Source organism: Platichthys flesus, chromosome 6, assembly GCF_949316205.1.
Source record: "Platichthys flesus chromosome 6, fPlaFle2.1, whole genome shotgun sequence".
In the NCBI taxonomy this organism is placed as follows: Eukaryota; Metazoa; Chordata; class Actinopteri; order Pleuronectiformes; family Pleuronectidae; genus Platichthys; species Platichthys flesus.
The window spans coordinates 17814660-17838387 of record NC_084950.1 but is presented as its reverse complement, the minus strand read 5'-3'; the positions used below and the strand labels follow the sequence as shown (position 1 = coordinate 17838387).

General features: G+C 43.9%; 1 protein-coding gene across 3 annotated transcripts in view; it reads left to right on the top strand.

Annotated features, from left to right (window-relative positions):
- Positions 1–616: 616 nt before the first annotated feature.
- Positions 617–23728, top strand: part of LOC133955766 (A disintegrin and metalloproteinase with thrombospondin motifs 20-like) — an 86537-nt gene continuing 63425 nt past the window's right edge. The window contains exons 1-10 of one of the 3 annotated variants that reach the window (XM_062390782.1): positions 617–874; positions 996–1357; positions 5662–5830; positions 11901–11914; positions 15346–15588; positions 17251–17334; positions 18312–18436; positions 18548–18588; positions 18891–18996; positions 23392–23538. In XM_062390782.1, coding sequence (XP_062246766.1) covers positions 784–874; positions 996–1357; positions 5662–5830; positions 11901–11914; positions 15346–15588; positions 17251–17334; positions 18312–18436; positions 18548–18588; positions 18891–18996; positions 23392–23538 — 1382 coding nt within the window. In that variant the 5' untranslated portion in view covers positions 617–783. Of the gene's footprint in view, positions 875–995; positions 1358–5661; positions 5831–11096; positions 11124–11900; positions 11915–15334; positions 15589–17250; positions 17335–18311; positions 18437–18547; positions 18589–18890; positions 18997–23391; positions 23539–23728 lie in introns of all 3 variants that reach the window. The other 2 variants (XM_062390781.1, XM_062390780.1) reach the window with 2 other exon arrangements.

Here is a 23728-nt window from a genome sequence, read left to right as displayed (position 1 = left end):
CAGCTGACATACTGATCCATGCAGCTGATATAGTCCAATATATCCAGAGTTCTACTTTCTTTAACCTTAACCAAATATATAAACTCTGTGTTTGCCCCCTCAGAAGCATCACAAGCCCCAGGTATAATATCATGTAAGGCACTTTTGTTGTGTTTATCACAGAACAACTAACAATAGAACAATGTCTGCGTGGTAGAGAATTTTCATCAGGTGTGTCAGTCATATTTTACAATATAGCCTCACCACTGCAGAGGACAAACCTTAAACCCTGAGGTCCTGATGGTCGTATTGCTTCTACAGTGTAATCCCAGTCTTCCCAGCTCTGCAGCAGTGGAGCCTGCCCCATGTGTGGTGGTGGAGGCGCACTCTCCATTGGCTCGGGAGCGCACACGGGGGCGTTGCTTCGGACTCCGTGAGTGCTTCGGGCGCACGGGGTGTTCCAGGGATGGCTGAGGGAAAGCGTACTTGGCACAGATCCCTCCCTTCAGTATAGACTGCAGTTTACATTAGGCAGCACATTTTTTTTTTGTGTGTGTTGTGGTCAGGGGGATGAACGTGTCATAAGAATTAGCCGTAGTCTAGAGAGGGGGTAGTGGATGCAGGTTTAGCAATGCGATGAGGCCAGTGCACTTTGCGAGACTTGCGCTGCACAGAGCCTCCTCCGCGGAGCCAGCGACCTGTTGCCGCTGACAAGCCGGGGGAAAGGGAGCGGGAGCACGGGGAGCTCGCTCGGCAGGGACGGAGGGTACTTTGCCTTGGAGGGGTTTCGTCGCGGGGGGAATCATGCAGTTTGCAATGTGGCTGCTTGGACTAACGTGTCATCTGTCAGCACTGGTCCGCGACACTCTGCAGTACCGACTGCATCCGAAACAAGGTAAGAGTTCTGCCTCGGTTCGTGTCGGAGGCGCACGACACCGGTTCCCGGGGGGGAGATGTGCGCGGCGGGGCTGTCAGTCTGCAGCCTGGTGTTAAATGAGCGTTCTTGTGTTCTGCAGAAAGCTTCGTCAAGCGGCTGTCATCGTATGAAATCATCACCCCGCTGCGGCTGAACGACTTCGGGGAGTCGTTCCCCCACGCGCTGCACTACCGGAGGAGACGCAGGAGTTTGGCTCCCGGCGACGACCTGTCGGCTCCGCGGGTTCTCTACCGGGTGGACGCGTTCGGGGAGCGCTTCCATCTCAACCTGACCGCGGACTCCGGCTTCATCGCGCCCTCGTACGCGGTCACCCACTTGGGCGCGCGACAGGGCAACGACACGGACGCCCGCGACCCGAGCGATATGCGCCACTGCTTTTTCAGCGGACACGTCAACGCCAAGAGCGAGTACCCCGCGGTGTTCAGCCTGTGCACTGGCCTTGTGAGTATCAAACCTCGTCTCAAACTTGTGGTTCTACACGGTGTGCATCTGAGCATGCGACCCCCCCCCCCCCCCCTTCCCTGTGCTCTCATGTCTCACTCGCGAGGAGGAGAGTGGACTCTGCGTCCTGCTACCTGTTGGGCTGATGCTGCTGTTGCTCGGTGCAGCCTGGGCATCAGGGTGCTGCAGTGTTAAGTGAGTGTGACATCCACTCTGCCCAAGTGCTCTTGAGCAAGGGCCAGTGATCAGCTGCCAGCGGGGTTGTGGTTCTGTGCTGGATCACTGGGGAGAGTTTTGTTTGTGGAGTAATCAGTTAAGTCAATTTGGCTAAAAATGATATGATGAAAAAAAATGTTTACATTAATAAAACGTTGGGCTTCAGAGACAGTGTTTTTTGCTTCTGATTGAAGGTTGTGGTTTTATAAATAGCAGCAAAACGTTTTACCAGTATGAGGTAGTGTAGGAGTATCAATTTGTGTTAATTGATCTATTTGCACAATGCATAAGCAATATATCAATACATATTTAACTGTTATTATTTTGCTATTGATGAATATATCACTGGCATGTTTTTTAATATTGTTGTATTGGCAAATTCCAAACATTTGCTCCTCCAATCACACACGGCTTTTATGTATCATTGTACTTATCCTATTTTGGGGTTTGGGTTTCTGTCTGAAGATGTCACCTCTGTCAGGCCCTGACCACTTGTGATGGGAGTTGTTAGTTTTTGACTTAAAATCATCACATCAGTTGTCAACACAACAAGTAATCATCATTTGCAGCTTCCAGACGTGGTCATCAGTCTAAAGCAGCTGTTTGCCTCTGGATTGCTCTTTAGCACATCTTTTAGATCTTATGGGGCTTTAATGGAGTTATTGGGTAATAATGAGTTTACAGTCCTGTTATATTACGAGGATCCTGATGTCCGTGTCATTTAATTGGGTGATTCCTGTGCGAGACAATCTAATAAGTGTTGAAGGCAATGACTTCCTGGGTCACAGAAGGTTACTGGTCCAGGGGCAGGGGTTTGACCACAGTCGCGCCAGCTGGATTGTGGTGGTGTCTGTGTGGTGGTGGTTGTGGTGGTGGTGGTGGTGATGGGGGGGGGGGGGGGGGGGGGATCTGGCTGGCCACTGCAACACAGACAGGAGGCCCTGGAGTCTCCCTCCCTGTCATGACATCTATCAGTGACATAATCCTTATTTTAGATAGGTGCACTGGGTACAGTACCAGGATAGCATGTCACAGAATAGGCGTCAGCTGCACTTTGAAGCTTTTAGAACTAGAACATTCACACTGCATGTGGTGATTGCACTCCTTTTGACATGACGTAATGATTAAAAATTATCGGGATTTATCTCTTAGTGGGGATAAACGCCTATTTATTCTGACATTTGAGAAAAGATACCTCCACAAGTGTTTAGTCGCGCTTGTGTAACAATCGAAGACACAAGGTATGCTGGAATTATCAGGGTAATAAGCTTTTAATTGTCACACTGCTCATCTTTGATGTATGACTCGCTTATCCAAACATGTTTGCATCCTTTCTCAAGCAATCTTTGCTCATCACTCATTGAGAATGACAGGACAAAAGAGACAGCCCAGAGGCTATTGGGTCATAAATGTGTCGGTGTCTGATCATTGGGCCTTAATGGCCAGGCACATTTTGTTGGGATGAGGTCATTTAGGAATAATTAAGTCCTAAAACAAAGGGGTCATTCTGGAAAAAAGCAGGTTCCCCCTTCGTCAAGAGTCGCTCAAAGCCATCCCTGGGGGGGAATCTGGAGGGGGTAGTGTTGAGGGGCTTTTGGCCTTTTCAAAGTGAGCTGTGATGGGCAGAGAAGGGGAGAAATGCTGTGTTAAGAGAACAGCTGCCAATGAAGCTACTGGGGGACTTAAGGATTGCTCACAGTGTGGGAAATGTTAGTTCCTGAACAAGCTCATTCTCTCAATCCACTCACATAATAGAGGATGTGTGTTGAGTCACTCTGTCTGAAATGAGGCTGCTTTCGTTCCAGCACCTAGTGATGTACAGTACCTCTGTGCAAAGATCAGGCTCATGACGCCTTTATGTCCTATTTAACTTTAGAGATTGACTGCAGCTGAATGTTATACGTCCGCATGACTCAGCAGCCACTGCCGGATTTGAGTGTGTGGGATTTTATAAAACAGATGTGGGCCAGCGGTCATTTCATCCATATCATTAAGTGTGTCCTTGCCTCAAATAGAAGTTCTTGACTTGTAAAGTCCATTTCAGAACCCACGACTGAACAGCAGCATTTGTGTCTGTTCAGATGTTTGCCAGATTTGCTGCTGAGCTAATGCTGGGAAACCCTGAAACTCTGCTCTCCTCCAAACAGAGCAGCTGTCTGTTCAGCCTTCAGTCAACACCACATGAAAACCTCAGAAAGACTCAGCCGTAATTATCCAATTAAAGCTAACTGACCATAGATAGTGATTTACAAGATACAGGTAAACATCTACCAGTTGTTAGTCTGTATTAATCATCCATCATGTTTAGATTAGTTCAACAACAAGGCTGCAACATTCTCATGTTGGGTGAAAAAAGTGTCTTTATGCAGAAATTATTTGACAAATGTTTACAATTACACAATCCATTAAAGCAAAACAGAATGTTTTCAGACCCAATATCGTTTAACAGTCCTTAAATGGCCCCAAAAAGGGAATTTGAACTTCTTAAATTCCATGACAGTTGGGCAATCCCATCCATCGACTGGTGTTTCTAAGATCAGTGATTAACTTTGAAGCTCAACACAGTATCTCGCTGTGTCTACATATATAATACAGTTCATACGGCAAGAGAAAATGTGTTATTGTAAGTGATTCATAATAATAATGTTGTGTGACCTAAAACAAGTTGAAAATATCTGTGAAATTTGAGCCACAAAATGTATTCTTTTTTTATACTAGTGTTCTTTTCGTGAACCATTTTCCTCATTTATTCCAAAGATATGAACCTGCTTATTCAAAGTTCAGTAAAGCTTGACTTAGTACGCAGAACCCTGGAGAACTGAGAATACATAATTGTTGCCGTTGTTGTGAACGGACAGTTGTTCTGATCAACGCCATTGCTGCTGCTGGTTGTCTGTTTAATCAAAGTTTACCCAAATTCAACGTTCAACATTCCCTTAATAACACATTTACGAACTGTGAAGCTGATGAATTCTCGAGATATGTGCGGCACACACAGACGGACGTGTGGAATCTGCAGGTTGCTAATAGTAATATATGTGAACTGCTTCCCTAAATTATCACATTATGTCCTCAGATAAGATTAAGAAAATAGATTTGTGTTCAAGGGGCAATCTTTAAAAACATCCTCTTTTATTTTAAAGCAGTTTTAATTATTTAGTTTTTTATTCTATTTCTTTTCTTTTAACTTAAGTGTATATCCAATACATTGGCACATCTTTCTCTAAAATAAGCAGCAATGAACACATGGAACACTCAAGGCCTGTAGCACTTTCGAGGAAGCATGAGATATATGTGCAAGCACACTAATCCTTCACTCTTTGAAAGGGGGGAAGACTCAAGGTGCAGTTTGTACATGTTTCCCTTATTCGATTTGTATGTTTTCCATTGCCAAATGTCCATCACTTGCGCGGAGGGTTGTGGAATAATGCTGCCGTAAAGATAACATTCCAGCGTTCAATATCCTGTTTAACTGTGCACATGAAATTACCATACAAACACCCATGTTCCTCATGGCCAAGTGAGCTAAGAAGCTTTGTGAGGGACTGAGCTGCCAAATCAATATTAGCATTCCTCTGTCAGCAGCTCTGTCCATGTATGATGATGTCACTCCTCCCAGTGTCAGGCTGTAATGGGAAATGGGATTTTTCACAGTTATAAAAAGCGCTCTGAAATAAGAACTACTTCATAAAAGTATGAAAAGGCTTACTGCACATTTGATGGCTCACCTGTTTGTCAATAAATGTGTAAAAAGGCTTCAAATGTTCCACAATTGTCTTCTGGGGTCCAGTTTCAACAATGACTGACAGTGAACTGTTACAGGTATTCTCTGACCTTTGTCTGAGTCAGCATGTTCTTTTTATGTGCAGACGTCAAAAGACAGAGCTCGTTCAAAGGCATGGAAATAATGTGCTCAGTGGTGCTCAAGGGCAAAACAGAATGACTGCAATTACACCACAAGCTATTTAAATGAAACTATGCCTCCATCTGTAAACTAAACCTGCACATATACCGTACAGTCTGCACACACACACACGTGCATGCCTTTCTCACATATCTAATAAATGACGCCTCTGTTTTTGCTCTAGATTGGAACTTTTACAACACAACATGGTGAATATTTCCTGGAACCTCTTTTAAATGCTGACGGGGAGGAATATGTCGAGGAGAACAACAAACCTCATCTGGTCTATCGACACGAGAGGAAGAGGAACATCTCGAATACCGGCAACAACACAGAGCCCTGTGCTGCCTCAGGTAACAGACTACGACTGACTAACTATGCTGCCTGTAACCGCTGTCTGTCTGACTTTCACCCGCAAACACCTCACTCCTGATGACCTGTGTTCACTCTCTCAGCCGGAGCAATAAACACTGCATAAAATGTAAATTACACTCAGTCACGATCTTTGGCTTGAAGGATTCCCAAAAGACTTCAGCCTTGATAGAGGGGTGTTGCTCAAAACTCCTCAGCTTAATTAAACTCCAGCACTGCCTGATGTTATTACTCCACTTATGCTTGAACATTCAATCCTAAGGCTGAGAACTCATAGAGAAGGAACAGTCACCTCTTAGGTCGCAGTTGTGATGAAAAGAAGTGGAGAGGTTTTCTGCTTGGGAGGCTGCTCGAAAGTTCCCCCAATATCATTTGAATTTTTATGGTGGAGGCCTTTGGGCGGTGGAGAGGCCCTCAAAAGAAAGCCGGGTGACCGAGTGGAGTTCACAGCGACAGAGGGGCCTTAGAGTTGTCCTTGCAGGGAGCTCCGTGGGCGGCCTTTGTTGTTGGATGCAATAAATCTTTTATGTACAGGCTGCTTGATTTGCTTGTTGTCTGAACCCGGCCATTGTCGCCTGGTGGTAACCATTGTGTGCGGCGGCGGTTTAAAGAACTTGGACTGACCTGATGGGCCAGGCCAATACCCCCTTAATACGATGTGTCCTTTCACTCACTCAGTCTGTGTGTGGCAGACAGAGGCTGAGAAATCTCGAGGGTCTCTCAGCCCCCCACTCTGAGGCACTTTTAAATATACTCTCCCTTAAGAAACGGATGAGTGTATGCTTGCTGAGTGACTCCTGACTTCTTAGGCGCCAGGGATATCCACTGCCATTGAATTATCTTTATGCTTTTGCCAGTTATTGTTGAATTTCGACTTATTACTTCTTGAGATAGATCTAGACTTGTTCCCCTAAGCATGAACCAATAAACGATGCAGAACTTATTATTAGAACTTATTATTAGTCAGTATACATCTACAAACAGTAGATTCTCTGAATCTACTGTTTCAGAGAAGTGTACATCTACTGTTTGTAGATGTCTACTGTACATCTACAAACAGTAGATGTACACTGGGCTACTATTCGATTATAAAACAATTATCGATGCGTGTGGATTCATCAAAGAATTTTATTTCTGTACATGATACATTTTTTATCACTGTGTGACTACTAGACTTTACAAAAGTATTTTAGACTGTTGCTTTTTTTACAAGTTTGCCGTAATTTACAAAATAAGCTTTTCAATTTAAAAATAAGACGACAACAATAAGTGTATTCTGCTTCTCTGCTCTTTTTCTAGTGACTCACGCTTAGATCTGATCTTTATGAAAAACTGCTGAATTCATATTTATGTTCCTGGATAAGCGCAGCGTCGCTTCTTTTGCAACAATGAAGTATGGATTATGTTCTGTCTCTGCATCGATGCAGAGTCGTTCATGTCCCCATCACGAAGCATAGAAAAACATAGTAATTCCCCCAACTCGTATGTGGACGTGACATCTGTAGGACGGGCCGCAGCTAAACATTGAGCAAAAGGATTAAAAGATCCAAGGGGGGTTTGCTTTAGGACTATGAGGTGTCCCAGGCTGTTGCTCTTCAGCCCTATCAGATAGGCCCCTCTCCAGATGCAATGATAAATTGGCTCTTTGAAGGCCTCACCGAGCCAAGACTAACAACCCTGTCTTGTCTTTTTATGGGAAGAAGTGCAGTACACGCTGCTACTAGCATGTTATAAACACTGGCATGGTGCGTATATGTCTACTTGCAAAACAGTTGCTGCTCCTGGTAATGTATTTGGACACTTGCCTCTAACGACTTATGGGTTAAATTCCTTGGGAAACTTAGTAGCTCTGTGTATCCCCACAGGACGTCCTTAGTGTGGAGGATCTCAGGACCACCAAGTAGAATCATTGTTAATCTAGGAATTAAGACCTGAATCTTTTATGAGCATCATATTTGGACTGCACATCTCAGTAAAGGTGAAGGGCATTTTATATTGTGTGCCAACTCAAAGTGGCAATCCAACTGATTAACATTTCTCAATGGCAGCTTATGAAGTGTCCCTTCCAGTAACTCCTCTTTTTGAAGATCTATAAAACATTATTTGGCAGAGTTAGTTATCTTATGGTACTCCAGCTTTCTTTATTTTTTTTCACTGCTTTATTTTCATTATGGTCTGAAGAGGACTTGTCTTAAATCAAAATGGGGAGCTGGACTTTGAGTGCTGAGGGGTTTGGCAGTTTTGAGAATTTGAAGAGGTTCACAGGTTAAGAGGCCCTGTGGGTCTACACATCTGAAAATACTGAATAGGCACCAATGCTTCTGCTAGCTGGTCAGTCTCTCCCATCTGTAAAGACTTTGTTTTGCAGGACTAAGTCATGCTGCAGTCATTTTTGAGAAATCCCCTATTTTCTTTGCTCTGCCCCAAAAGAAACCCTCTGTAGATACATGAAACAAGCTGTGTTTTATCAACCATATCTCGAGGAAACAAGATGTGCGTCGGCAGAAAGATACAGTGCCTCTATTGGGATAAGCCTTTCCCTCAGATATGATGTTGTGTAGTAATGCCCGAGTTCACTACAGTCGGTGCCAAAACAACTGGAACTTCTGTGTCCCAATGCAGTAAGAGTTTCCAAAGTTTGTACAGTGTCTGCAGACCATGGAAAGATGTGTTGAAAGGAGAGGAAGACCATGTTTCCACACGAAACAATTTAGCAGAGAATTTGTTTCAAATGTTGCACTTGTCTTTCCTGACATGTACAAATACTTGACTTTTTTGCACATTTGCCGTCATGGCTATGAAGTGTCAGAGGCAGAAGTGCAATGATGAGGGCTTTTAAAGTGTGACCTTGATGGAAAATTATGTTTTGTTATTTCAGCAGTCATGAAAAGGCCATGTACCTGTCTTCAGCTGCTTTTCTTCACTGTGTGTGTGTTTTCATGCGCTGTCGACAAAGCACTGCACTATCACTCTATGTGCAGTTAAATAGATAAGAGTTTTTTTTTTGTTTAAATGCACAAGTGTCAGACTAAGACTGCTAATCAGAGATACAGAACTGCATCAAATAATCTGGATATCTTTATTAGGCCTCACTGACTGACATTGTGAGCAACCGTACAAGTCTATCTCCTCTGTCAGCCAACCTGGGTGGCTTCCCTGCTGTTTAGAATACCTCTGGAGTTGATAACTGTTGAGTGGGTGATTAATGTTTTAAAGTCGCAGAATGGCTTGTTTTGCCTGGTTTTGGCTTTTAAGAGCCTCTGGGGGAAGAAGCTCAGCGAGCTCTATTCACAGCACAGCTCCGACCCTTAATGGCACATTCTGCATGGTATCTGTCTCCAAGCTTGCATGTGAATCTATGTGCCGTCCTTCAATAGAGATAACCACAACGATGAGGGTGGCTGCAGATAGGGGCTGATTCTTCTCTAATTCTCTTCCCTTAGCTTTCTAAAAATCCCCCTCCTAAAGACGGGGGGGAAGCTGCACGGTATCTTTTTCTCACAGTTGTTGGCTACAAGTCTCAAGCTGCGGGGTGTCATATTTTGTCTGAATTAGTAACAGTTTGTTGATTACAGACCGTTTGACAGCAAACATTACCAGCTGAGAATCCAAACATCAATGTTCCTCTGTCGGCTCCAGAGCGTTTCACACGATTCCTTGGTGGCTAACTGAGGGCAGCTCGGACAGCGAAGTGACTTCCTTTGATGTGGCAATACTTGGCACACATGGCATCTGTGCCCCCTGACCCTCAACACAATCATTGTATAGGATTCCCCCCTTGGTGCCCAGTGTGTATACATGGTAGTTCAAATGCTAGCATCAGGTTTTTGGTCAATGGGTTCATTTACATGGAAAAATGCCCTCCCCCGCCTGGGGTTTGAACTAGCCGACTTGAATCACTGCCCGCTCTCCCTTTGCGCTTTCATGTATGTGAATGGAAGCACTTGTTGATTGTGACCTCACTTCCCTCTTTGTTTGGATTCACTCACTGGACGGGTGGATGTGACCTTGAGTTTTTCCCCTCCTAGAGGTGCGTGGTTGTTGGGTTTGCTGACTTGTTTGCTGGGACTCAGTTGGAACTATGAGTATGTGCACAATAAGCTCTTTGTTCCCGTCTTAACTCTGACTCTTGACTGGGGGTCAGGAAAGGTGGCCAGCCAGGGTGAGATGAACTGATCAGTCAGACAACCTTTCTCACCTTTAGGCTCTGGCTTTACATGTTGTAGATCTTCCAAAAGGCTTAGGCCTCTTCTGTGCCCTCATACCCCCTGGACGGACTTAGCCCTCCTCCAACAGGAAGCACCTATTGTCACTTGTCAAAAAAGTTTGTTTTGGGCTTTTGTGTGCATGCACAGAGGTTGTGTGATTGTGAGGGTTTGTTTGGATCCATCAGGGCACCACGTCAGTTGACCAAGTGTCCCACAGAGTATTGGGAATTGCTGACTGAGCAATGTAGAGGAATGGAGAAAGGGGTTTCTTTCTTTGTGTGTTTAAGCAATCCTGGCCTGCGCTGCATGTGCCTGTCGATCTTTCTCCAGAGCTTGGCAGTGGCCCCAGCCTTTTCTTGAGCTCCCACTGCCCGCCTTTCTGCTTTTACACCTGCTTCTCTAAAGTGGGTTTATCCCCCACTGCCTTGCTATTGGCCTGGATACAAAAAGAACCAGGATTTCTTATGTCTTTTGATTGCCCTCCTGAATGGTCTCTGCATTTTTGTTGGAACACCAGGACGATGATATTAATATACCTGTCAGTGAGTTGGAATGGGATTTAGCATGCACTGACTGCAGACTCTTCAGTCAACATGTTTTTAAGTGTTCCCTACAAGCATGGTTCTTTGTCTCATCATCGCCTCATATTTCATAACACTGCATGACAGATAGAGCAAGCGGCTAATAACATGGTCCATTGCACTCGTTGTCATCTTATTTTAAGATAACGGATATTCTGGACAGGGCTGAACAGGGCTGGGCAGCTATAGACAGTCTATAACTTTAGTAACCGCCATGTGTCTGCCCTGCCCGAGGCTTCAGCCCCATTGAACTCTATGTGTTGTCTCAGGAGTTCCCGTCACAAATTCCAGCTGGGGCTATTTTCTGCCACTGTCTGGGCATTCTTAACAGGTGGCGGCTGATTGGAATGGTTAGAGCAACTTGATTGACAGCTGACTGACTGCGTGGTGCCATGGCTGACAGTCAGAGGTGAGAGTGGGTGACAGGTGAGCAACAGTTTCCCATCGAGATGTACTAGGGAGAGGCAGTGGCCAGTTAAGCATCGGTGTCATCGCCTGCAGCTCTGGCTGTTAATCATCTAAGAGGCCAGACGTCACTCAAAACTGGAGACCTGCTTTGGGTTCGTCAAGGCAAAGGTATTGTTGAAACCACTGTGTCGGGGGCTCAACTTGGTTTTTGGTATGATTGAAAATACAGGAGATGGATGAGCAATACTAACTATTCTTTTGAATTTACCAAGCTTGCTGTGATATTTAGACTTCACAGAATAAGGTGCTAGACATATTGAGATGAGCGTGCAAAAATGTCCGATGTCAACACTGCAAAATCCTGTGAGAACTCCAATCGGACTATATAATGAGATTATAATTTACCTGAGCATACCTGTCTACATAGTGTGACAAATACTCCTCATTGAACAATTCCTTATTCTGAGAATGTCCCTATTCAGATTAAGATCATCAGGAAATGCTGTTTACATTTCCTATTCAGATTGTTGTCTTTTTGGTTTAATATTAAAATATTGTTCTCCATCTAAATGTGTCTAACATCTATTTACAGTTGGTCTTCAGGATGATTGTCCAATATCATGCACAGATTTTGAAACAATTGCTGCTTTTCAAACAGCAATCTTAAAGGTTTGTGCAGCCTTGATCAAGTTTGGTGAAGGGACAACTTTCTCAAAAGCAGAAAGTGAGAGGCTTCTTAGTTTGATCCTGACTGAAGAAAACACTCCAGGCCGCTGACCATCGTCATGAGTCCAGATCCATTAGCCGTGTTTGTCTCCTCGAAGGGGGTCTGCTACTCCAAACACATTCTTCAGCTGACGGCCATGCTGTCTTTAGCATGTCTCTGAACTGAAAATAACAACTGAACTCTGTGAGCACTGTAAGTGTACAAAGCCCTTCGTCTTCCAATGAGGTCAAAAGCCATGCCACTTCACTTTTAAAAGCCTTCTTCAGCAGCAACAATTAGCTGCCTGGGCTTCTCTCTGTCTAGCCACAGAATTGCACTTAATTGTGCCTCTGTCTGCTGGAGTGTCAACATCATCCCACTCGAGTTGTACTGTCAGTAAAACTGCAGCAAGCCATGTCTGACCTCATGTAGAACCAAGAACCTACCTATACTCACCCTAAGGTATACTGTCTATTTAACTGGCACCCGGGGAAATGGGATGCTTTAACTCTCAGCAGGCCACTGTAAAAGAATGTTAATTAGTTCAACAATGAAATGTGTGTTCCCCACTGTTGAGCTCTTGGCATTGATACTTCTGACAGAGAACTGAATGAGAGTTAAAGAGCAGCTCTTTCATCTAGGCTGGACAGTCTTCGTGAGCATGAATGGCCTCGAACATGAAGTGCATATGCAAACATCAAAATGCTTACATACTTTAATGTTTATGAATGAATTTGGATAAATGCTCAAGTGTAAACATGTATGCGCATTCAAACTAAATTTCAGTCTTGATTGCCTGATGCACCGCCTGAGATGTGCGATCAAACATCTTGTTGAATGACTAGATTAACACTGTTTATAATATTCATTGTGTGTGATAATTCTTTGGCACAATGATAAAAAGGCTTTTGGGAGTTCACAAATCAAATAGGCGCTGGAGCAGAAAAGTGAATGTGGTGGGTTGGTCTGTTTTAGCTATGTGAATTCTGCAGCCAACTTCTAACACTGATGCCGTGCGGGGCTGCCTTAATGAAGAACTGTTGAAGTTTAGTTTTATGGACTTGTGCTGATGACATTTTTTTGTGGGTGTAAAAATACACGTGTCACATTTTGATGCTTGGGTAATATTGGTCCCAGAGATTTAGATGTGTCAGTGATGCTGATTTGGTGCCAAGAGGAATGATGTCATGTCTCTGTGTGTCGGGCGGTTCAGGGCAGTCACCCCTGTCTTCTCATGGTGTAAGTAGCAGCTCACTACCTAGTGAGAAGGGGATTTGAACCTAAGGCGATTTGGGAAAGGTTGTGTGTGGCTAATCTGCACTGATTCAAAGGCTATTATAACAGAGACCACATTTTAACCTCCTCCTCATTTCCATTTCTTTTTTCATCTCACACTCACTTGCTCTAAAATTGAACAGCAATTTCTGGGGATGTACGTACATACTCTACTGTGCTTTGATAATCCCTTTGATGTCGGACTGTCTGCAGTGATGAGTCTGTTTAAAGGGGTTTAGCAGATTGGGATTGGCTTTGCAGAGATTTTTCCTGGAAAATACAAAGCTCCGTTCTGGCCCAGCCGCCTGGGCAGTGTGCACGGGCACAGACAGGCTTTGCGCTGGCTTGGATGTTGGCGCTGGCATGGGGCTGGGCCTCATGGCGTCAAGAGTTGTGTGCCATTGTGCCAGGGAGTCACGCTCCGCCTTGTGTCCCCACTGGGGGCATCGCTTGAATAATCTCGGGAGTGCTCAACGGGTTGTCCTTCTTTTTTTTGCTTCGCTCTGACCTAACACTTCCACACAATCTCTCTCTGTCTGGCTGTCTGGAAAGATTGAGTGTTTAGAAGACAAAGGAACTCTTCTCTATAATCGGGTTATCCAAAGCTGAGGAGGTTGTTTAGGATGACGAACTCCAAACAATGCTTAGCATATAAACGCTCTCAGTCATTTAATTACTGAAAGTTATTTGATGTTTAATTTATATTACTATTTTCTCTTGATTGCAAATTTTTGTAAGGTAACAGAGTAGACAACAGGTATATGTGAACTAGAATGGCGCTCAGTAGACCTTATGCCTCCAACAAGCCCAACACACTCATAAATATCAGTTGTCTGTTCTCCATCACTTTACTTAACTTCTCCAAGCAACCCCTTCTTACATATGGCTGCATCAGTGCACATCTGGCTGTACTTAATCCTCAAATGTCCAGTTTAACCACAAAAAGCTGTGGATATCATCCAAGTGCCATATTATTATTAATTTAATATTAAGACCATACTTGCTGGTCAAATGCAGACATACCTTGCAGACGTCTGTAACCCCCCCACCCCCCTAAACACCATGGCCATTTAATCATTAGGTTCTATTCACCCTCTCCTGCTCAAGTTCTGTCTCTTTTTCCAAACTCTGTCAGATGAAACATCCACGTGGACTAACATCATGTTCGTGTAATTTAGCTTGCGTCAGACTTCAACTTTGCAGATTCCTTTTTTCCCCCCAATAAAACATGCTCTTCACAGTTGTCTAGTCGGTGCTTCTGCTTCTGTCTCCCTCTTTCAACTGCACTCATTCATGGCGAAAGAATTTATAATGATAGCCAGCTCGACACGTGCCGTTCAGCTGAGGGAATTCCAGTTGAGTATGAACATTTTATGGCTGGGATTTCTTTTTTCTCTCTAAGGCTGTTGCTTAAGGCATTCACCTTGAGTCTGTAAAAGGTGTTATTTCAATCTGTTTGTCAATACTTTAGATCTATTTATATTTCGGTGTAGCTTTCTACATTTCGGGTTAATTTTCAGTAAACGTAATGACCCGGGTCACAAAGTGGGTTCATTGAGTTTCTCCGTTTGTATGGATTGCACTCAGGCGGCAGGGAGTACAGATATCCTGACATGCCTCTTTCCAGCCTGCCTCTCTTGTGCCAATTGGAAACCTGCCATGCTAAAACCTTCGACCCTTAACTGCAGATGCAATGTCCCCTCTCATGATTTATAATATAAAGTGGAATCCAATGTGGTGAAATGTTAGTGTTTTATTGGTCAATTCAGGCATGCTGGTGCAGTGGTTAGGAATGTCGCCGTACAGCGTCACAGGTACCTAGGTTACCCGTCAAAAGACAAGCACGTTACAGTGAGGTTAGATATAGACTGTGAATGTGAGAGTTGGTTGTCTCTTTATGGCTGGACTCACATGTGTACATACATTGGAGTCATCATTGTGTTCTCAAACTGCATTGCGGGTCCATCATGTTTGTGTAGTGCGGATATTGCAGAAGTCGAACAGACGTGAACCTGGTGTGTGTCAGCTGACATTCTTCGTTTGGTTGTGGATTTTATTTTCTGCTTACTTTTCCCACGGTCAAGCGACAAGGTAAGTGAGGATATGTCAGATCTGTGATGGGCTGGCAACCTATCCTGGATACATCCAGCCTCTCGCAGCTGGGTTTGGCTCCAGCCCCCAGTGACTGAATTGATGGATGGATCGTCCAATTCAGGCATGGTCCTGCATTTTAAAAGCGCGGTGAATCAGTTGCAGTTTTCAATCCAACTCCACACTGATCTTTTTTTTCTTCTTTTCCTAAAACAGAGAACACGCAGGGGCCAGTCTCGTTTGAGAGCAGAGGGAATATGGGACAGGAGCTGGACTCTCTCAGAGTGACAATAGAAGAGCAGCACTTGAATGAAAACCACTCCACCGGCGCACACCCCACATCCCCACGAAGACACAAGCGTTTCCTCTCCTATCCCCGCTACGTCGAGCTGATGGTGACAGCAGATGCCAAAATGGTCCGTCATCATGGGCGCAACCTAGAGCACTACATCCTAACAATCATGTCAGTAGTAAGTAAAATAAAAATTATTATTTTGTCTTTGGTCCATGGTCCCAGCTGCTGTGAATAGTCAACAGACTGGTAACTTTAATTGGACCTTCTCTTGATGGAAGAAATAGTCCCTGAGTCTATCATTTTAAATACAGATCTCAATGCATAAAAAGTTATATGTAGCTTTATTATATTGGTTTTAACATTATCTAAAAGACGATACCTCAAAACTTAGACCAAATGAACCGAAACTTTATTTGTGGAAACTAGGGAGGTAGGAATAGTGTCATTTAACACAGCCACAAACATAATCCTGTAGTCCAAGTCACTGTGTTAATAGCAGTGGATTTTAGTGCTGGACAATTAGTTTTGAAACCCTGGTATGACCTTAGAGTACCATGTCATCAGCCTAAGTGGCCCAGTCAATTGTAAAATCCTGACTCAGCAGTTAGAGCTCTTTATGAGTCCCAGCTCTGTCTGGGAGTGCTGACTGTCAATCAATCCAGTAATTGACTATGGTTGACTTTCTCTGTATGTATTACATGAGCTGTGTTGGTGGATGAGTGTGCCGAGGCTGAACAGGTTATTAGATTAACTGAACTGTGTGTACTCTCTGCCTGAACCCTGTACAAAGCTCATTAACTTATAAAGGAGTAATGATTGTCAGTGGACTGTTATCCTTAAGGGGAGGCTGAGAGTGAACAGTCGGTGTTAAAAAACCAATGTGCAGTTCAGTTCTATTGCTAGGCTGCTAAGTCAGAACATTAGGTCTGTCATGCACATGTCTGCAGACCAGTGGTGCCGGTGGACCACATTTTTCCCATCCAGTTAACATTGACTGTCAATCACTTAATTTTAACCGTATCAAACATATTATGATAATTTTAAGCATAATAGAGAAATGTACAAAGTTTGATCCATTGGGTTTGATCTAAAGTAAGTTGTTGCGCAGATGAAGGGAAGTTAGAGACTGATCAGCTGCACCATTAAAACCAGTCCCTGAAGTTAAAGAAAACCTTTAGCTTTTGGCTAACTGGCTGTGTGGGATACTGAGGTGATGGCCTATTGCAGGCTGCAGTCTCTCCTCACGTCAGTCTTTTGCTCTGATCATACAACAACACACACTGGGAGTCAGCATACAAAGGACAGTCCTGCGTCACAGTTGGACTAAGAGCAAGCAAAGACAGATCCCTTTGCCCACTCTGGACAGGCCTGGGCCACGTTTGCCTCCCCCCAGGCTAAGACAAGCTTAATGTTTATAATGGACTAATGAGTTCCTGTCAGGGGGCCGCACACGGCCTCAGGAGACTGCTGGCTGACCGTGACAGGGGTGCACGAGAAAAGCAGCAGGAGGAGCAGAGCCACTGCAGAGGGAATGTTTTGCTGTCCTCACAGAAGCCTCTGAACCTCAGTATTGCTGAAGTTTCACATTTGTTGCTGGGTCCAGATTTTAGTTTATAGTTCCTTTGCTAAGGTCTGTGGAGGGATTGTAATTGGTTTTAATACCCTGTTGATTAAACTTACCCCTGAAGCAGACTTTTTCTCCTTTCGACTTCAATGCACGGTTGCTGTTTTGATCAAACCCCATGGAGCTTAACCATAAAAGCCATCGCTGTTTCTCTGCTCTGGTTGAGGTTGGTGCAGGTTTGCATTTTTTGTCTGTGTTTTGTCTTTGTTACAGGTAGCAGCAGTGTACAGGGATCCCAGCGTAGGAAACCTAATCAACATCATGATTGTCAAGCTCGTCCTCGTTCACAATGAACAGGTGAGTGCAGCACATTGAATGCTGCCTGTATCCAGGTCTCAAAGATGTGTGACGTCAGTACAGGTGTCCCTGGCCTGGCCTTCTCTCTGTGGGGCCTGTATGAAAGGACACTATCAACCTTGTCAGTCTCAAGTCTCAAGAGAGGTCTCCTTGGAAAACAAACTGTACTATAGAGAGGCAGGATTCTACCTGTAGATGCGCTTGATGAGACTCACTGTAGTTGTGTGACTGAATCCTAAACAGTATTTTCCAACCTGATATATTTAACATGTTACTCAACACCTTGGTATTAAAAAAGATAATGGGGGTAAAAAGCTTGATTTATCAAAGGGGGTGGTATGGTTGGGCATTGGTTTTTCTGGTTGATTAAGTTTATTTGAGATGATAAATTGACCATAGTTCTGAATGTAAGCGTGAATGGTTGTTTGTAACTATATGTTGAACCTGCGATAACCAGGCGACCTGTCCAAGGTGTATCACACCTCTTGCCCAGTGTCAGCTGGGTTCGGCTCCAGCCACCCGACAACCCTCAAAGGATAACCGCTAGAGATGATAGATGGATGCGTTCATCAAGAAACACCATCGTGTAGACTATTTCATAGGCAAACATGTCATAGTAGATATAACCACTGGGTTATCTGAAATCTCCAGCTGTTCATATGGGGTCTTTGTGCAAGAGGTATGCCCTGATATACCCTTAGATTTATATGGGAATACAATATTTACTTGTAGTCTAATTTAAAAACAAGAGGCTGACATTGTTAATCCAAAATTGTTTGAAAGTTGTTTACAAAACTTAACCCTTAACTTATGTAATTCCTGCCAAAGTCATAGCGGACAAATATCGGTATAAATAAATAGTGGTATAGTATCTTTCTAAATAGGAGATTGTTAGGATGTACTCACTTAAAACAGTTATTATTATGTGTATACCCAGTTTCTTGGTTACATTCCCATTGGTGTTTCAACCCATACAGGAAGGGCCAACAGTGAGCTTCAACGCTGCGACGACTCTCCACAACTTCTGTGTTTGGCAGCAGACCCAAAATGTCCAGGACGACAGCCATCCCTCTCACCATGACACAGCACTTCTCATCACCAGGTTCAACCTCTCGCTGTCCGCATTTTTAATGCAAAACCAAATTTCTCAAGGAAATGTTCCTCTTCAGCAACTGTTAACATCATTGTATATATTGTGTGTTCTTTTTTTTAGGGAAGACATCTGCCGTGCGAAAGACAAATGTGACACGTTAGGTAAACTATTGCAAAAATATCTTTACCTCAGTTCTCTTTCAATTTAGCTTTACAATAAACTGTGCAGTAATGAGTTTATGGCAAGCTGTCAGCTAATAATATTAGAGTGACAGAACAGAGTGGTAGAGTGGGGAGAAGGGAGGGAGTCGATGTCGGGGCTAATCTCTCTTACAAAACAGAAATTCGGATGGTTTAATCGCCTTTAACACCCGAGCAGCATTTTTCTTTTTCAAGTAGCACTGCGTTGTACATATTTATGTGCATCTGTGTGTTTCACTCGATGTGTGTACGTGACCTCTTAGGGCTTGCGGAGCTGGGGACCATGTGCGACCAGTACCGGAGCTGCTCCATCAGTGAAGAAAATGGAATTAGTGCCTCCTTCACCATCGCTCATGAGCTTGGCCATGTGTAAGTTGTTGCACACATCTTGTAGCAACTCTGCCCCCCCCCCCACCCTTCACACACACGTACACACACGTACACACAGTGTACACACAAACCCTATCTCACCACTCGTAGCCAAACTTGACCAACAAAAGCCCTCTTATCACGGGCCGTAGGGCGCAGCAGACACAGGTGCAAAACATAATAACGTAAGAACTTGGATTTCTATTAACATGCCAGCCTCTATTACTTTGCTTTACAGCAAAAGAAGTTAACCCCTTGTGTGTCAGAGCTGTGTCTTGAGAGATGGAAAAATCCAGACAATTTAAAAGAAAACATATTGTGCTGTGATCATTTTGATTTAGGTTATTATTTACATTTTTGTTTTTATACGCGCCAAAGTTCAGAAAATCATTACTTTCTTCATACTGTCAATTGCTGCCGCTCCTCTTCTCAGCCTCTGTCTGAAACACTTGGTTTCCACTGGTGATTTGTCAACCGCTTTCACAGCATGTAGGATACTGTATACCGGACCTTGCTCTTGCTTTACCTGGCCTAGTTAGGGGCTAGTGGAGGAGCTGCTTGGTGTGTATAATGCAAATATTCATCACACTCCAAGCTTTAAGAGCAGAAGGGGCTCCCTTTATCGCAGTCTTTGTTTTTTTTTTACAAAGACAAATATGCAGAGAGCTTCATCAGAGAGAACAAGACAAAATGTACTCTCAAGCATAAGGGAGATATTCACTTTTTCAGAAAAGACTTGATCTTCTCCTGCTTTGAAATATCAGCTGCCAACGACTGATAAAAGAAGCTGAAGATGTGACAGCCTCGTCATATTCTACTTCTTCACCCGTTAGTTAGTAAAGAAGTGTTATCACAACATGCTACTCTGCCAGACAGTGTTTTCACAACAAGCTAATACTGCCACATGCATGATGTGAAGAAAAAAATCCTTGCATGAGTAATCTTAAACACGTAATCATAGACACATGACTTTATCTGTCATATGAGGCTCTGTTTATTCCAAACATCTATCTGAGGTAAAGCTGTCATAAACCAGTCACTGCGGCCTCTTTCTTGTCTTGTAGTTCAGTGGATTAAATGAAAATGTAATTTTAGAACCTCGACTAGCTTCAGATCTAAAGTATTTTTTTCTTTGAACACCTTTTCTACCGTCTCTGCCAGCTCAATTGTGGGCAATTTCTTAAAGCCAGACAAATGCCCACGTCCCTCGCAGAGCGTAGCTGTGAAAGTGAGTGACAGATTTTCTTTCCGGTCTGCCTCTCTGTTTTTGTGGATGATAAAAAGGAGCAGTGTCAGTGTGAGCTTTTGAGCCGTTCGGGGTAAGAATGAAAGATATTCTTCTGCCTCCTCTGTCCACGCTCACACATTCTTCCAGTGCAGACTGAGCAGCAGCCAGAAGGACGGGGCCCTCTTCCGCTTGCGTCTCGTGTATATCTGTTTATGCTAAAGTTCAAGCAGCTGGAGGCCCAGTTGGCGCTGCCTCCTGGCGTGGTTAATCGCTGCATTCACAGGCACGAGCTCTCCCGGGTGTTTAGCGCTCTGGGAAAGCCGGTGTCAGGTAGTGGGAGCCACTCTAGAGTGTTGCAGATTAAAGAAAGATTTAGACTAAAGGATAGGAGGCCTTTCTCGGATGGCCGCAAGGACGTGTGAGTACAAATAGCAATCATGGGGATTTTCAGGCGAGGCAGTGAAACTTAACAGCCATTCAAAGGTGACACATACAAGGATTCATCAAGTTTGTCATCTGATGACGCCAAGACTTCAAGTGACTTAGATGAAAACCTAATCTTTCTGACATTTTGATCCGTCATTAGAGAATGAGGAGAGCTACCAAAAGACTGCGGATATGACAGGCTACACCACAGAACATCACTGGCATTGTTCTGACCGCGCATATTTTATCAGCAAGCGAGGCGGATTAAATGACTGGGCTGTCAAAGAGGATTTCATTATTTGGTAAATCCACCTGGAGCAGCAAACTGGTGAAATCCACTGACGATGCAGTAATCATTTGAATTTTTATCGCCAATCTGCAGAAACTCAGGTTGTCATCGTTCCAACAAGTATATCTCTTAATGTTATTTATGAGCCTTTCAGCAGAAATCTTTTTATGTCCTTCTGTAAGTCACCTCTTTGGGATTACAGCATGGCATTAAGGTTGCCATGTGGAAAGAGCAAAGCACTTAATTTTGTTAAGAGCTTTTAATAAAAGCGAGTGAACTTTAAAAGGATGACATTCTGGATGCCAATACGTTTTTGCCAGAGGCGGTACAGCCCCTTTGTCATTGACTCCTTTATCGATCTGTCCCCTGAGGTTGTCAGGAGGAGGGCCACAAAACCGCCTGATTAATAAGCTTATTACACTAAAAGGTTCTCAGGATTTCAAGCCAGTATCTCCATTAGTTATCCTCAGACCTTACAAACTAAGGCTACAGCCATAATTCTAGGCTTTAAAAATTAATCAGCTCTGATATGGATACATCTGGCGTCAGCAGTTCTCTGGAGTTTAAAAGCCACTCAAATGTTTGGATGTTTAAAATGCTGGCCTCATCTTAGCTTGAAAACTCCGTAGCTTCATTTTAGTCTGGATGTCCCGAAACAGAGATGTTAGGATATGATGAGGTAGACACTCACAACTTTTTTACTGATTGGGGTCTTTTTTGTCATGACGTAGCCTTCACTTCACTTCGTCATGCTCCTATCACTTTCAACCAGCCCAAGCCTTGGATAACAGTGTAACACGCAACTTGGATAATCTATTACAAGTCCTGCTGACCCCATCTTGTCTTTGCTAACAGCGGTGGTGCATTGAAATTTAGCCTTTTGAAATTATACAACTGATTACATGTGTAGCCGTTGCTACTTCCAGCATGCACATGCCCAGTATATATGAGTGGTCACGTGATATATGTTCATAGGTGTGTTTGATATACTGTATGTATGGACGTGGATAAAACTGATATGAAGTCAATACAGTGACGTGGAGTTGCTTGAAAACAGTGTTTTAAAACTAAATCGTAGTAGTATGGCTGAAGCCTAAATCAGCGTAATGTGGTAAGATAACGTTTTTTTGAGCTTGTCAAAAAACCATTTTATGTTGCAGCAGATTATTGAGCCTTTTGTTTTTATTTATCTGCCTGGGACTCTCTGCATCACCTTGATGCACCTGTCCGCCATCATAAGCGATGGAAAATAGTTTGCAAAGACCATTTGAGCCAGATTAGCTTTTGTCAGCATGAGGCAGCAGCCTGGGTTTGTGTGTTCAGAGCTCATTACTGTGCCTGAGGCTTTATTATGGCCGGGGTGTTTTCCTTCAGGCCCTTGGCCCCTGTAGGGTGGGCCTCATGCCAGCCATGCTAGGTCTTGTTTGTGTGGTGGTATGGATTGACCCTAAGCCACAGGCCCAGAGCTCAGCACTGGCCCACATCCTGTTGTAAACACCTCAGACATCATGCAGCTGGGTGGGTTGTTGCGTGTATAAATACACATGCTCGCGTTGGCGCAGGCACTGCATGTATCCATGAACATACGCCAAACCGTAGCACAAAACATCAACACCGCACTCTTCTTCTGGACATACTCAAGAAAAGTGCTGACAGCAGACTTCCTGGAGTAACTCATTAATTAGCAAATGCTGAGCTGTGTTCTCCACTTTATACAGTGGTTCTTCCTGTGAGTTTATAATGCCTGATGTCAAAACAATTAGTTGATTAATTGTTTGCGGAAGCAACCGAAAATAAATTTTGATAATCATTTAAGATTATTAAGTCATTCATGTGGAAAAAATGCAAAATATGTGCTGTTTTAAAGCCGTGCAGGTTTTATATTTGACTTGCAGGGAATCCAAATACTTTGAATAAGTCACCATGACAGATGATAATCAAAATAATCATGAGTTGCAAATCTCAAAACCTCTGTGTTCTTATGTGATGTGTGGGCTGTATACTCATGTGTTTAGTGATGTCTGTGGTGTCCCTGCCCTTCCCTCAGCATTAAGCCCTTTGAGAATGTGCGATGGTGACCTCTCACCTCCAAGTGGTGAGCTAAAGGTGATTCTCGCTAACTTGTTGGCCATGATGGTGGAGAAGATAGATGCTGATCGATGGAGAGTGATGTTTTACAAAAAAAGTTGCACAGCCCACCTGCCATTAGGGGGTTAATTGAAACCTTTTTGAGGATTTTACTGTATAAATGTTTGGGAGATAGGGCAAAGGGGGGGTTGTAGGTAAAAAGTGTGTGGCAGCCAAGATCAGGCAGGGTGATCCCCAAATGGCTGAACGTAAATCTTGTGACATTTATCCCTCTTTCAATGGCTGAGCCATTAAGCAGCTGATAATCTAATCTAATATCCCTTTCTCCACTTCTAACCCCCCTTTTACTTTTTCGCCCTCTCAGGTTCAACATGCCCCACGATGACAACCCAAAATGTAAAGAGGCAGGCATGAAGCACCAGTACCACGTCATGGCTCCCACCCTCAACTACGACACCAATCCCTGGTCATGGTCGAAGTGCAGTCGCAAGTACATTACAGAGTTTTTGGAGTGAGTACTGTCACCTCTTCTTGCCAATTGTAAAGCGATCCGTCCTTTGAGGGTTTTGAGGGGAGTTGGAGCCACTCCCAGCTGATATCTGATCAGAGGTGGGGTGCTCACTGGACAGGTTGCTAGCAAACAGCAGGGCCAACGCATAGAGACGAACAACATTCACACTCACTGTCAATTTTGTCTCCAA